General features: G+C 52.3%; 4 protein-coding genes across 4 annotated transcripts; 2 read left to right on the forward strand and 2 right to left on the reverse strand.

The window, feature by feature from the left end:
* Positions 1-3,629: 3,629 nt before the first annotated feature.
* On the forward strand, positions 3,630-3,950 carry TrAFT101_006946 (uncharacterized protein; the record flags this gene model as incomplete). Its single annotated transcript, XM_066127919.1, has 1 exon — positions 3,630-3,950. The coding sequence occupies one exon, from the start codon at positions 3,630-3,632 to the stop codon at positions 3,948-3,950; it is 321 nt and encodes a 106-aa protein (XP_065984032.1).
* A 1,558-nt stretch (positions 3,951-5,508) lies between these two features.
* SWC4 (swr complex subunit) lies at positions 5,509-8,514 on the reverse strand. The gene has a single exon (XM_066127920.1). The coding sequence runs from the start codon at positions 8,257-8,259 to the stop codon at positions 6,361-6,363; it is 1,899 nt and encodes a 632-aa protein (XP_065984033.1). The 5' UTR covers positions 8,260-8,514; the 3' UTR covers positions 5,509-6,360.
* Positions 8,515-8,601: 87 nt separating this feature from the next.
* Positions 8,602-10,036, forward strand: TrAFT101_006948 (uncharacterized protein). The gene is made up of 3 exons (XM_024910703.2): positions 8,602-9,095; positions 9,213-9,518; positions 9,600-10,036. Exons 1-3 carry the CDS (start codon positions 8,892-8,894, stop codon positions 9,747-9,749), a joined length of 660 nt encoding a protein of 219 aa, XP_024758597.1. The 5' UTR covers positions 8,602-8,891; the 3' UTR covers positions 9,750-10,036.
* CKI1 (bifunctional choline kinase/ethanolamine kinase cki1) lies at positions 10,031-13,802 on the reverse strand. Its single transcript, XM_024900591.2, has 4 exons — positions 13,361-13,802; positions 12,458-12,762; positions 12,267-12,336; positions 10,031-12,185 (listed from the first exon to the last, which is right to left on the reverse strand). The coding sequence occupies exons 2-4, from the start codon at positions 12,584-12,586 to the stop codon at positions 11,026-11,028; spliced, it is 1,359 nt and encodes a 452-aa protein (XP_024758599.1). The 5' UTR covers positions 12,587-12,762; positions 13,361-13,802; the 3' UTR covers positions 10,031-11,025.
* Between the last annotated feature and the right edge of the window lie 539 nt (positions 13,803-14,341).

The raw sequence follows: 14,341 nt of genomic DNA on the forward strand, positions 1-14,341 counted from the left end.
AGGTGTGGCCGCAGTAAGCGGTGTTGCCGCGGCTCCGCCCACTCGGACCACGAACTACCCAGCTGCCTCCATGCGCAGAGAAGTGAGCGCGCGCGCGGAAACTTGGACGACGCTTGAGTGGCCGTCTTCCAGGCCGCTTAGCCCGTCTTCTAGCGTTCTTTATGTCGACAGCAGCGCCGGGGAGAACGCGATTGGCACGATGCCGCACTGGCAAGTCTATGCGCGAGAGCAAGCAGTCAACATATTGCGCCTTTGCCGCACGGGCTGAGCCTGCATGCGCCATGCCTATACAAGGAGGCACATGCTCGTACGAGCCAACTCGAGCCATGTTTGGACAAGCACAAAGCACGTAGGGAGCTGGAATATGGACGTGGTCGTGGTGGATGTTGGCGGGCAAGGGCTCGAAATATCCTGGAAGCACGGCGCCTTCTGCTAGGCAGGATGCCTCAGTAGTGCCGCTGGCCTGGGACTAGCTGGAATATTGTTACTAAAGTTAGATGCATGCGCGAGAGCTCATGCTAGCACCACCTACTTCGTGGCCAACGGCGAGGACAGAACATCGCCGCCGCCTCATTGCCGCGTCGACCAGCCGACAAAGGAAGCATTTTTTTCCGTGCAGGCTTTCCCCCCAACACCGGCTGCATCGCTCCTCTCTCGCTTGAGCCTCTCTTGAGCCTCTCTGCTTCCACCTTTCTCGCAGACGCCCTCTTTTCCATTCCTCTTACTACTCTACGAGTAAGACAGAGGGAACTAATTCGTGGGTCGAAGACTCCGTGTCTTTCCTTTTGCCTCTCGTGCACCGTTGGGAGCATCAACTGCTACTGTATTCGTAGCACTCTGCAATTGATCCCCTGTCCCGGTGCCAGGTCCGTCGTCGCTGCGCCCAAGCCAAGTTCTAGCCTACGGGTCTCAATCCCTTCCTACGGAGCGCTGTTCCACCTTTCGCGCCCAACCGATCCGGGTGCCATCGCAAGGGGTGTCACCCTCCAAGAGGCGAGCCGCGGCCGCCATCGTCGCCGCCAAGTCTCCATTCCATCAACCACGACCCATATTTAGCACCTTGATGCGGCAACGCGGCGGCCAGCTTAAACTGGTGTTGGCCAATCCTCGGGTGCCTCTGGCTCCAGACGCCACCCAGTCATCACAGGGCTTTCGCCGTCTATCCCGCCAGTCACCGGCCACAATGCGAGCAGCTATCCGCGTGCACGCGGCCAGTGCTGTACTGTACGCGATCGAAAAAGCAGCTTGTGTGACAGTCACTTTTGCTTGCTGCATCAACGATCGGTCCGTGGACGAATTATGTCCGAAGAATCGGCGCAATAGCAAGGCGTCTCGTCTCGAAACCATCGTACAGCCGGAATCTGGCTCCTTCATACGCGGCGCCAGCAAATCACTGTCACACCAGCTCGGCTGTCAAAGCCTGTCCTTCGCCCATACGTGTATATATGCTAGGTATTAGCAATATCTGTCTTGGGCGTCTGACCAGGATCGAAAACTGGCATCCGTCCCAGATCTTTGCTCGTCTCTACCACCCAAGTGGGACAGCAGCCCTGGCCATGTTCAGTTGAGGTCAACAGGCAGGGGTTCGCGAATAAGTTGATGGATTTACTGCATTGCAGCAGAGTCCGTCACTGCCTGCACTCCAGACGCATCCGTCCTATAAGACTACGAGACCAGTCTATCAGCTTGCTGACTGTGCCCAAGCAAGTGACATCCCCGCTAAGCAGGGTCTAAGAGCTTGCCTCTAGTTACCCATGTGCTCTCAAGGGCTCCTCATACGAGTAGGTATCAGCTATGCCCAGTTGCGCTTCAATTCCTCCATAACAATGATGGCGGCTCCAGGAATACGTACCCACAACCAGAACATCGGCTATTGTCCGATCTCATATTCTGAACGCCAATAGGAGCTCGACGGTTACTCTGTACGGAGTGCCCCATCTAGCACCCTGCATATCTTCATAGACGGATTAACGCCGCGTTTAGCGCCGCCGCCTCGTATCGCCGCCGTCCGCGGCTGTGTCAGGCCACGTACGCCCGACCGCACTATGCTATACCACAGCAGGATTGATTCATCCAATCAGTGAGCTGCTGCCGCTCTGCTAGCGTTCGCCCTAGCTTCAATGCAAAGTACACCAGCAGCCCTCCCAAGACTATGGCACGGCCATGACGGGAAGCAAATCTAATTTGGAAGCAATACATACCATTTTGAAGCGTGCAAGAATCAGAAACTCGGAATCTTCAAGCCACAAATCCAATTTACGGCGACGTGATCATCATTTAATCGAATGCCTTTAGTTAAGAACTCTACGAGGCCGCCTCTATTGTTTATAACGGCAGGGTTTTGAGGTCAAGCAAGTAATTATAGTATCAAGCAAGCTGCTTTGCGTTCAACAGCTGCGGAGCAGAGCTGCAACGCATGTGAGTTGTCCTTGGTAACGGCTTCTCATCACAACGCTACAGCATTTTTCTCGCCCGTCTTGTTGAACGATGGCACAGCTAGCCAGCCTAAAGGATTACTTGGCCATGGCTAGTACGGTTCGCCGCAACGCCACGGGCATCCTTTGAAAGTTGGCTTTGGGCAAACCCATGGCCGGACACAGCATGTGGGAGCTTGGCCAGACAATTCGTGATTTGTTTCAGCTTGAAACGCCTGCCTGCGAACATGCAAACATGTCACACCGCCAAAGCCTTAAGCTAAAAAGAAAACCGCCAATCAAAGGCAATCTGCTAACATCCTCTGGCGCTGCCAGGATGGCCATCCAGTAGACTCCCTCCGCGGCTAGGCACTTGGTTCTCAGTTGACCAAGGAAAAAGTCCTTACTTCACCACTACTATAGATTATTTGATTCCGCAAGCTCCAACAGCTAGCAGAAAATCCCAGAATTGCGTGCTACAGGATCAACGTCAGAGGCTCTATTAGAGCCCTCATGGTCAGAGGCACACTTGTTGAACTCCCCTTGAAGTTATTAAGACCATGTCAAAGAGAAGAAAGAATACGAATACCTATCAATGGCGGCCCTAGTCTTGGCCTATGTCTTGAGGTCATACACATCAATGCCTACCGAAGCTGCCTTGTTCTAGCCAACAGCGGGATACGTGTTTTGCAGATAGCACGCATGGCAACACAACAAACGTGGGCAGCTTCAAATCAGCGGGCCAAGTAGCACAGCTCTCTTTTCGTTTAGAAACGTGATCACCATACTGTTACACCGTGTCGGATGCTATGGTTTCTCGCTCCCTCGTCAGGCTGAGCGTCAAAGGCCGTGGCAAGCAAACATGGAGGTGACAAAGACCGTAACCACCGTCCAGCGAAAACGCTAGGCATATGTTGCCGGCAGTAGTGCAACGCTTTGCTACCACATAGCCAAGGTAACACTGCTGTGACAGGATAATAACCGTCGTTTGGGTTTCCTGTGGGGGCTCGTTCAGCTCCGAACCAACTGCTCGCAGGATGCCAGGCTGAAGATTCTAACCCCAGAATGGAATAGGTGCCCGAGGGAGTGCATACTCACACGCATATCAAAGCGTGGCTTGTTGGCTATTGGGAGTCATATTAGTGCGTGCTGCTAGGAAATGCTAGACTGAGCAGGATCTTGCTCCAGGAGGAGCAGCTACAGCCAGCAAGCCCAATGCGGTCACTAGTATACCTGTTCATCCATCCATCTGGTCCTGCGCACGGCGAGATGCCAGATACATCGCATATAAGGCCGGCCATGTGCCAAGATCGACCAACCTGTGGTTATTGCTGCAGCATTATACTGCTGCCAAGCACCAGCAGTGCAGGGCCCTGTGCTGGCAGTCATGGTGCGGCACGAAGACGACGTCCCATGTGGAGGAGTGCTGGGAATACGCTGCCTGCGAAACTTTTGCCTGTCTCGGCGCGCGAGTTTGCACCTACTAGCGGCAACACGGGAGGGGAGGACAAAGCGACGGCCATGCTGTTGGTTTGAAGTCTCGGGTCCGGCTGATAAAGGCTTCTGGACCGAAGGAAAAAGAAAAAGAAGTGGAGATTGGGGCGTGTGTTGTTGGGTGAAGGTTCATTTCCGTGGGCCTGTGCTCTGATTTGCTTGCTTGCTCTTGGCGAGGCTAAAACTGAGCTGGCGGTTTTTGCAAGCGCGCAGCGGGCAAGGGAGCGCCGGCCCGGAAAACTGTTTCTTTGCTTTTGCATTGCTGATGTACTTGGATCAGGCAAATCCCGCCGGGATGCTCTACGGAGTAGCCGTGATAATGATGACCAACCTCAGCAGCTGACCCGCTACAGAGAGAGGTACTATTGCCATGAAATAGCCGGAGACCCTGACTGGTATTTGGCGGTGCCTTGCTAACTACATATACATGAGCACCTACCTAAAACGGCGCCGGGGGCAGTGGATCTCCAAGACCGACATAGATGGAGATATCTCACGTTGGTTAACCTGCCAAGTTACATGATTTCGGGATTGTAATGCCAGAAATTGCCGTTGATCTTTGACAACTACTAACCGAAGTTCTTTCTTTATAAAGCCCACCAAGTATCACGGCACAGAACTTACAAATGGTAAGCTCCGCAAAACACACAAGCGGATGCTGCTGGAGCTCCAGGTTACATTGCTCAGAGTCCGAAGAAGGCCACGGCCAAAAATAGCCATCTGATCACAGGGTTCATCGGATATGTTCTCCATTAAGAGACTTGCAGCATGCCAGGGGAAGTGAGGAAACCAAAGTGGTAGGCCATCAGATTATTTCCCAGCACCATCTCTGCCCGCCCCACCCGTTCCTTGCTCTGCCCAATAATGTCTCTCTAAATAGCCGCTTAACTAATAAGCGCTGGCGATAAGGCACGCAACTTCTAGAACGTTTCCGCTTCTGCCCTCGAATCTCTGGCCCTCGAATCTCAATTATTCGCTTCACCCCTGAGCGGCAGTTGCAAATGTATAAATAAATGAAAACAGAGTAGGGTGGCATCCTGTCTATTTTTATCATCAGGCTCATGCACGGCATCATCTTGGGACCTTGCATATTGGCCCCCATTCGTTCTCCATGGTTCATCCCGTGAACACACCATCAAGGGACCAACCCTCATACCCGCCCATGAGAACCATTTATCGTGATACTGGAGACGCCAACACTTCTGCTTCTCCACCTTGATGCAGAGAGAGCGAGCGGATGTATAATGATTCTTATTGATTTGTTTCTATTTCTGTCTCGTCTTGTCAAGTTCCCTGCAGGCGTATCAAAAGTCCCACCGACAGCATGCCCATGCGAGAGAGTCCCATGGCAAGCATCCCAATATTTCCATTTCGTGCTCGCGGTACCATGGTGAACCTCTCTTCTCGCTTCATCCACGCCCCTCCATCATTCTCTGCCCATCTCTGTGCTACCCCCCCTAGGTCCTCCAGATGCTAGTTCGTAAAAGTCCAGATATAGCCATCTCGATTCCTGTTTCTATTCTACGCGAGATCAGGGGCGAGGTGTTATATTTAGAAAAGACGACGTTGCTATATTTAAAGATTGCTATATTAAGATATAGCCTCAATGCAACTGTCTAAAAAGGGCATGAGCTTTATTGTAACATCATTCATGAAGCCGTCAAAGACGCTATCATATCCCTCTCTCCCTCTCTCCCTTCGGACTTGCCTTCATCAATTGGTCTTTCACCCCCCAGTCGAAGCCCCATATCTTGTTTAGTATTCTGATAACTCTACTCCATACGCATGTTAATTCGCGGGTACGCGCCGCAAGGAGCAATATCAGACGCACACTATGTGTGAATGGCCTCGATGACCCCCTCCTTATCACCCCCCTCTAATTTTCACGCGCCCACACAGACGTCACCGTACGTTGGGAACCTGCAGCATCTCTCTCTCTCTCTCTCTTTCCCGAGGCCTATTCTGAGACCTCAGGGGAGGGCGCTTCTTCGCTTAGGCAAGTGAGAGGAGCAACTAATCTCGTAGGTAAGAATTAAAAAAATAAGTTGTTTCGAAACAAACAGAAGCGCCCACCCAACATATCACGCTCAATATGGAGCGAATCGGGTTTAATGTGCATGCTCATTTCCGCCCAAGCGCCGTCATATAGCCAAGGGTAAACATCAATAGCCGCTAAATAAATGCTGTTGACAGTTTATTGAATCCGTCATGCGTGCTAAGTTACGCATGCATAGGCATTTGTTTGCCAAAGTGGATTCTCACACTCCGCACATCTCGTAGATGAAATCTCGCTTTTCAACGCCAGACACCTTATTTTTCCTCCCCCCCAGAAGCAAGCGAACAAAACAGGGATCAATTCCCGTTGCTAATAAACCCCGAAATGACAACGATGGCAGGTTGGGCGCGTAAAGCTAAGTACCGGTACTTGTGAGGTACCAAAGGCAAAGATCAATCACTTCTTCTGTCTCTTCGCAGTCTTGTCGCTCTTATCGCTCAGCACGCTAGCACTTCGCTTAGGGCCCGCACTCTCCAACTGATCGTTTTCCCCTTTGTCCGCCGCGTTGTCGTCATCGTCCTGTTCCACAGACGGCTGGGCTGTCGCTTCGTCAGACGGTGCGGCGTCCTCATCGTCGCCCTTTTCCTCGTCTGCGGCATCAGCTTCTTCGGCGCCACCCTGATTATCTTCTTCTTTGGGGGGCTCATCTGCTGCAGCCGCGTCGTCTTTAGCGTCGCCATCATCAGCGTCCTCAGATTTCTCGGCCTCTTGAAGGCCGGCAGCCTTTTCACGTTCCGCCTTCTTGGCCAGTTCCAGCTTGATCTCCGCGTCAATCTTATCGGTTACCTTCCGGGCGTCAAGAAGACTATTCACGGATGCCAGAAGCTGTTCGAATGCGTGAGTCGTCGCCGCTGTAGGCATAGCCAGTTTAGCAGGAACATCCAGCTCGTTGAGGGTATTGGTGATACGCAGTTGCTGCTGGTTTGATTTGTGAGAGAAAAGCTTGTTGATCTTTTCTGTCCGGAATGTAGGACCAGAGCCTAAGCGTTCATGGTGTGTGACACCGTAGATCATCTCCTCTTGTTCAGTAAGCTTCTTGCGCTCTTGTGGCTGAGACGGTTGTTGTGAGGCTTGTTGGGCTTGCTGCTGCTGCTGTTGTTGCTGTTGCTGCTGCTGTTGAGCTTTCTTGTTGCCAGTAGTAGGTGCCGCCGCCGGCGCAGAGTCTCGTGGACCAGTAGAAGCCGCGGCACTATCCCGTCTAGCACTATCTGGAGCTGCCTGTTGGGGTGTGGGTTGGCCAGAAGGCGTAGGTGCCTCGCCACCCATAATAGACTTTCGCTTTTTAGATTTATCGGCAGTCATCAAGTTTTGAAGCAATGTCTGCAAGCCGGTCGATGATTTAAAGGTATTGATGTCCTGCTCTGCATGGGGGTAATCAAGGCGGTTATATAGCTCTCTCCGTTCCTCGTTGAATCTATCGCTTCGAGCCAATATCCGTTTAATCTCCAATAGCAATGACTCTTCTTCACGAGCTTCCTCGCGGGATCGCCCAAAGGAATTGAGCGCGAAATCTTTACGCAGCTTTTCCTGTTGTGGGTTGAAATGTGCCATCAGCTCGTGCAGCGCAAATTCAGGCTGTGTCATGTATTGGACGGGCTTTTGAACGGCCATCATTCTTGATGCCACTTCGTAGTATCTCGCCTTGAGGTCCTCCATTGAGCGAGATCGTGTAGCCGGGACGATAGCCTTACTCTCGTCGCCATCAGCATCAGCCTCTCCGTTGGTAGCTGGTGGACTCCATTCATAGCGATCCCATATAAGGGGCCACCTTATATCAAAATCGCGCACTAGTTCCATCAAGTAATCCGTCTCCTCCTTGGACCAGTCAGGATTCTCCAGGACTTGATGATACTGGTCATCACTGTACTGCGGTACAGAGACCTGAACGTTATACTTGGCATATAACGTATCTTCAATCTCCTCTTCGCCCTTTGATCCAGACACGTCATCTTCTCCAGCCTGTCCCTCACCTCGCACTGTAGCAGAAGGCTGTTTTCCCTCTTCAACTCTCCTCCAATGCCTCAACGTCAGACTTGCATCCGTTCTCCCAGAATTCCGGAATGGCCTCAGCTCCCACCGCGCGGCTGGTTTACGGCTAATGAAGCGACGTTTCTTGAACTGCGTGACCTCTGGAACAATGGCGATGGGGTTGTCACCGCCCAGATTGTGAACCTCGCGCGCAAGGCCTTTAAGGTTGGGACGCGGCGCTGAGACTTTCTGTTTCTTGGAGGGGCGAGGACCGCCAGCAGCGCCTTCGGGGAGGTTGAGCACGTCGCGGACGTCGGAGGATGCCATTGTGTTATGGAGGAGATTATCGGGGTGTCGTTATGAGATGCGAGAAGCGATGGGGGAGAATTTATGCCGTCATCGCTCTATTGTCTCGAAAGCGGAAATCCAGAGAAAATAATGGTATCCAGTCGGAAAGAGAATATTTGGTTAAATGGGATGCAGGCGATCGTCGGGGTCGGATGTGCGCAATATTTGAAATTGAATGCAGCGATGATCTAAGAAGAGGAGGGAAAAGTATAACAGGTTGAAAAAAGCAGTCAAAGCGCAAGGCTGATGGATTACAGTTGGATAGTTTAACCCAGTGGTTCTGGAAAAGCGCGTTTGGCGGCTTGTCGCAAGCACGTGACTCCGCTGGGCGCCCGCAGACCCCTGGATTCTTTGAACGTGGCAGCTTCCCGTGGAGGGACTGCTCGAGTCGAAAGTGACCGCCGTACAATCTCGAAGGGAGGCTTGACGGCAATTGCATCCATCTTTTTCCCTCCGCAACAAGGCGACAGGGCTTCAATTGCAATTCCCTCGCAGAGGACTACATCTTTTTGCCTCTGTCTAATAGAGCGAAAGACCTGGGAGCAAAGGAGAATCCGGTGGCCCAATTGTACCTGCATAGCAACAGAGCTCCCCTCTGCACGAACGCCAACATGAGGTCCCTGTTTTCTTTCGCAACCTTCGTGGCTGCGGCGCAAGCCCTGTACTTCTACGTCGATGGAGGCACTCCCAAGTGTTTCTACGAAGAGCTCCCCAAGGACACCCTCGTCGTGGGCCACTACTCCGCCGAGGAGTGGGATGACAGAGCGAACCAGTGGCAGCAGCACCAGGGCATCAGCATCTACATCACTGTCGAGGTATGTGCGCACGCAAGGCCAATTTCGTTTTGCCACCTTTATAAAACGAGGCAATAAAAGATGCTTTGTTTACCTGCGATGTGTCAATGTCACCGGCTAACGCAACGAACCATGTAGGAAATCTTCGATAACAACCACCGTGTCGTCTCCCAGCGAGGCACCTCCTCCGGCCGCTTCACCTTCTCTGCCGCCGACGCTGGCGACCACAAGATCTGTTTCATGCCCTCATCCAGCAGCGGCCGCACAGGCTGGCTCTCCATGACAAACCCCAACGGCGGCATCAAGCTGCGCCTCGACATGGTAATTGGCGAGACCAGCCAGATTGAGAGCGACGACAAGGACAAGCTGCAGGATATTACTACTCGCGTCAAGGATCTCAATGCTAGATTAAACGACATTCGCAGGGAGCAAGTTTTCCAAAGAGTCAGTGATCTCCCCCCTTTTTTTCATATCCATCCTATATACCTTTTTGACCGTAAACTAATCTGAACGTGCAATCTACAGGAGCGAGAGGCCGAATTCAGAGATCAGTCCGAGTCTACCAACGCCCGTGTTATTCGATGGATCATTATTCAGCTCGTCATCCTCGGCGCCACCTGCGCATGGCAACTGTCTCATCTACGCTCTTTCTTCATTAAGCAGAAGCTTACCTAAATGGATACAAAGGAGATACGAAGGAGAGCTACTACTACTACATAGAGCGAAAAAGAGAGGAAAAATTCTTTTGTCAAAACAATGTGGTGGAATTTGTGAAAAAGAGGATATTATACCAATACATCATTCCTGATTCAAGTATCGGGGAGCAGCTCAGTCATAGTGCATAGCCAAAGTATACGATGATGAAAAAAGGGTTGAAGTGGTCCAATCGACTTAATGTGGGATGCGAAAGTGTAGTTACGATAAATCGAAAGAAATGAAAAAATTTGATAGTAATTGCTCCAATTATTTTTGATACTTTCTACTCGTCTTGCCGCTTCTTCTTCTTTTTTTTTCTTTTTTCTTTTCTTTGGTTGTTTTTGGACAATCCTAATTCCATTACAAGGTATACCGATGAATAACTCCCTACCTAATGACGGATCCCAAACTCTCAAAAGACATCTTCTCGCCTCCGTACAAAAAGCTTCGCCGACTTCTCAACTGTCTTCACGCCATATGCTGCTGCTATCTCGAATTCGTCTCTATACACATTCCATTGCCCGCTCTTCGCTCTTCCCCCGTTCCCATCTCTATCTCATTCTCCACCACTCCATGATTCGCAAATCTCGCAAGACTTATTATATAGACGGTGCAAATAAGAGTAAAAAGAAAAGTACACCTGGACCAGACCCAATGCTGCCCTTCGTGACCATCCTGCGCCTTGCTGCGCTGCACATCGAAAGTGGTGTAGTATGGTGTCGTAATGGAATGTCAGACATAAGAAAAAAAAAAGGAAATAATAAAATGGAAATGAAAAAAATGAAAAAGAAAAAAGGAAAACAAGTCCAACCTAAAAATCAAGACCAGTATCCGTCTGTCGTTTTTTCTTCTATCTCAACTCCTGCTCGGTTGGTCATAATGGACATGGTGCTCCAATCAGTGCCGCGGTTCTTCTATTGAGTGGTAGGTGTTTATGACATGGAAGTGGTGAATGTATGGAGTACATGGATTCGCTATTTGTTTCCAAACCAGAGCGTTGTCGCCTCGAACGGTCCATCGTCTTTCTCTAGTCAAAGGCCCTGCAGCTCGCAATTGCCATGTAGTCTCTGGCCAAGCCACACGGTTGCTCGGATCCAGAGAACAAATGTCCGCCATGCTGGCAGGTATATATTGTAAGGAACCAAATCTCCAGTAGAATTAAGAGGGGCGTCGACATAAAATTGTCGGGGTACAATGTCGCAGCCATGCATGGTAAATAAATCCCGAAAAACTCGCTGAAACAAAAACGCTCACTTTAGCCGCAGCAAATAGTCTTGATGAATTTCTGGAAGCCGCTGGGCTGGGGGGCTTCGGCAGGTCGTCCGCTAGGCTGGCCCGCGGCCGCCATGGGGCCCGGCTGGGTCGTTATCGGCTGAGGCAGGTTCTGGGTGCTGTTCTGGAACTGGGCCTGAGTTGAGCCAGTCGGGGTACCCATTTCGCGAAGGCCTGTTCCACTCATGCGCTGGGCTTGCAGCCCGCCTTGGGCGTTTGGTCGATCTCTCTTGCTCCCCATCTGCTTGATCGGCGATGGAGGAGGTGGCTGCGCGGCGTTTAAACGGCTGACGGTGATCGGAGCCTGCTGTTGAGAGGTGGTATTCCCAGGACGATGACCACTGTGCAGCTCCATTTGAGAAGGACCGGGGCGCGCGTTTGGGTTGTGCAAGTATGCGGCGCCATGATTCTTCATCGAGTCCCACCCCTTTCCCGAATCCTTGTTGATCTTCATCCAGTCGTACTCGCCATCCTCGACATCACCAGCGTTCTTCAAGGCCTGGGTAAAAAGCTCTCTGAGGTAGTCGTAATCGGGGGTATCTTCGAAACCAAGGTTTCGGACGTACGTCAAGTACTTGTTGAACTCCTCTGGGAAGCCTTCGCAAAGATCCTTGATGGCAGTAGTCTGCTTCTTTTCACCAATCTTCTCATACTTCTGCTTGTTAGTAGCAGCCTTCAGGCCCTGCCAGGGAAGGCCACCGCGAAGGAAATACATGAAGACGTGGCCGAGAGCCTCGAGATCGTCTCTTCGAGATTGTTCGCGTCCAAGATGGGTATTGATACTCATGTAACGGGCAGTACCGGACAGCGACTTTCTCTCGCGGTAGGGGATGTGCTGCTTGGTCTTGGGGTCTCGGTATTGCTTGGCCATGCCAAAATCAACCACGTGGATGACATTGGATGCCTTGGTACCCGGTCGTCCGATCAGGAAGTTGTCAGGTTTGATATCACGGTAGATGAGGTTCTTTTCGTGTATCGTCTGGACTCGAGAAAGCATTTGTTTGGCGACCATGACAACAGTCTTAATCGTGAATCGGCGTCCGCAGTGGTCGAAAAGATCTTCCAGTGAAGGGCCGAGCAGGTCGATGACCAGAATGTTGTGCAGACCCTCCTGTCCAAAGTAGTAGACATTGGGAATGCCAGCTAGAACACGCGCGTCTCGTTAGTATCCAAATGCCCATGACACTGGAATTAAGTGTAAATTGATTGGCATATATAGCTTACGGCAACCGACGAGAATTTTGTACGTGCGGTACTCATCTCGAAGCTGTGGTGCATCACTCTTCCGAGGTTCCTGCGAGAAAGCAGGTCAGTAAAAAAAAATCGAATCCAAAATTGAAGGCCACAGCGAAGAAAGACGCGATTGTTTCCGTCTTTCTACACCCGCATGCCATAGACTCGGCTCTGCTACTCACAAACTTGATGGCCACTTGCTGGTTGTTGAGCAGATTGGTACCCTCAAAGATGACACCAAAGGAGCCCTCTCCGATTTTCTTTCCGACTCGGTAGTGGACGCCGACGACGTTGGACGATGAGGAAGCCATGGCTGCGGTGCGCGATACGGCTCCTCAAGATGTCGATGGAGGTTCGGATTGATCAAGGACTGAAGGCGAGAGGAGGACCGTCGACTACTTCCGGTCGGGCGAACGGTCGGCAGACGAGGCTCGGGAGCAACGAAGGCAGCCCCTGGACAGGGGGCGGAAAATTAGAGGGCCGGTATCTGTGGGAAGGGCCAAAAGGATACAAGCAGTCAGCGACGACGTGATGAAACAAGCATTCCGGCGCGGAGCTGCGATGGGGATGGAGGCGATTGACGGTGCTGGAGATGATGGCAATGGAGATGCAGAGGAAGGCGATCGAGACAGAAAAGGGCGAAGGAGTGAGTGAGTGGACGGCCGCTGGGCTGGGGCGCTGGATTTCGGGGCCAGGCAAAGTCTGCTGAGGCGACCAGCAGGGGTTCGGCAGGGGCTGGGCGGGCGGTCAAGCCAACCTGGGGGCTGTCCCGTGTACTGTCCAGCGCTGAGTGGCGGGCGGTCCACTAGCCTGGCCGCGCTGGACCGGACACGCTAGGCGGTGCAGCTGCACAAAAAGTTGTCCACTGCAGCGCCTGGAGGGCCAGCGAACAGCGCACCAGCGCCTGCTGCGAGCAGACCAGCGCCAGTGTCGAGGCCCAGACTAGAAGGCCACCCTCATGGAACCGGCGACACCGCGCCACGCAACGCAACCCACACCGGCAGCCGCGCTTCTTCGCACCGTTGCCTCGCCCGCATCCAGGCACTCGGCGGTTAGCATGTGCAGTAGTGCAGAGTTGGACTCACGCGATTGCTGCTGGATCTGAGTTTGTTTGCCACTTCAGTTCCGTCTCGCGGGTTTTGGATGGCTGGCTCGATTGCCTGTGAATGGCTGGCGAGAAACGAGCGGGAACAAAAATCAGCACGCAGGAAAGGAGGAGAGAAAGGGTGAAGGGGAAAATGGGACGCTACCAGGCTGGGATTTCACCAAGGCTGGACTCGGACTGGGTTGGGCTGGGGTTTGGTCGCGGTATTTCGGTGCTAGGCTGGTATCGCGGTACCTGCGCTTCACCGACTGGGTACTCGCGCGTGAGGTACCTGCTGGCTACGGCGCGCACCCCCAAGTTACTTTGGTGGACGGTGCTTCACCGCGTACCAGGAACGCGAACTGGAGCGCAGGGCCTTGCAGAAGATCCAATACAATGCAAACGAAGCTACGGATGGAGCTTGCAAGAACCTTGGTCACCATGCGACGCTGTAAGTAAGTGCCTTTTTCGGCTTCTTTTTTGCACTCTCTTACATAGTACGTATTCCCTTTTTTTTTTTTTTTTTTTCTTCTTGCTTGCTCAGATCCAGAAAGCTCATCCTTGAACGCAGCGTGGCGAGCCAGGGCACAAGGTGAGGTATTTGGGTGCTGGGCCACCAAGCTCGAAGAACAGAGCGCTGCGGTGAATGCGACGATTACGGGCACAGGACACGTGCAGCCGGTTTGGAATCTCGCCAAACGCGAAAAAAGGATCAGATACTCAATCCAAAATCATATTGCCGCAAAGTGCCCTGTGGCCAGGTAGTTGCAACCTGCGTAAGCCCTACCAGGCATCAAAATAACTCTGCGGGCAATAAAAATCGGCATTGTCGCCCTTTTCGCCATTTCGCTTCCAAGCAAGCAGCTTCCTCGTCTGCGTGTTCACGAGCCTGGCCCCCTCCGCTGGCGGCGCCGATGGTGATCCGAGTCGTTTCTTGGCATTGGCCATCGTCCAGCCGAGTGCAGCGAGACGTGTTGCCATT

Source organism: Trichoderma asperellum, chromosome 4, assembly GCF_020647865.1.
Source record: "Trichoderma asperellum chromosome 4, complete sequence".
Lineage (NCBI taxonomy): Eukaryota > Fungi > Ascomycota > Sordariomycetes > Hypocreales > Hypocreaceae > Trichoderma > Trichoderma asperellum.

Bases quoted from the DNA above. Each gene is read 5' to 3' on its own strand.
- CKI1 (XM_024900591.2), bottom strand. From the start codon at position 12,586: ATGGCTTCCTCATCGTCCAACGTCGTCGGCGTCCACTACCGAGTCGGA. The intron at 12,337-12,457 runs GTGAGTAGCAGA...GCTTTCTCGCAG, and splicing joins AGCAAGTGGCCATCAAGTTT to GAACCTCGGAAGAGTGATGC. The intron at 12,186-12,266 runs GTAAGCTATATA...CGCGTGTTCTAG, and splicing joins CAAAATTCTCGTCGGTTGCC to CTGGCATTCCCAATGTCTAC.
- TrAFT101_006948 (XM_024910703.2), top strand. From the start codon at position 8,892: ATGAGGTCCCTGTTTTCTTTCGCAACCTTCGTGGCTGCGGCGCAAGCC. The intron at 9,096-9,212 runs GTATGTGCGCAC...CGAACCATGTAG, and splicing joins GCATCTACATCACTGTCGAG to GAAATCTTCGATAACAACCA. The intron at 9,519-9,599 runs GTCAGTGATCTC...TGCAATCTACAG, and splicing joins GGGAGCAAGTTTTCCAAAGA to GAGCGAGAGGCCGAATTCAG.
- SWC4 (XM_066127920.1), bottom strand. From the start codon at position 8,259: ATGGCATCCTCCGACGTCCGCGACGTGCTCAACCTCCCCGAAGGCGCT.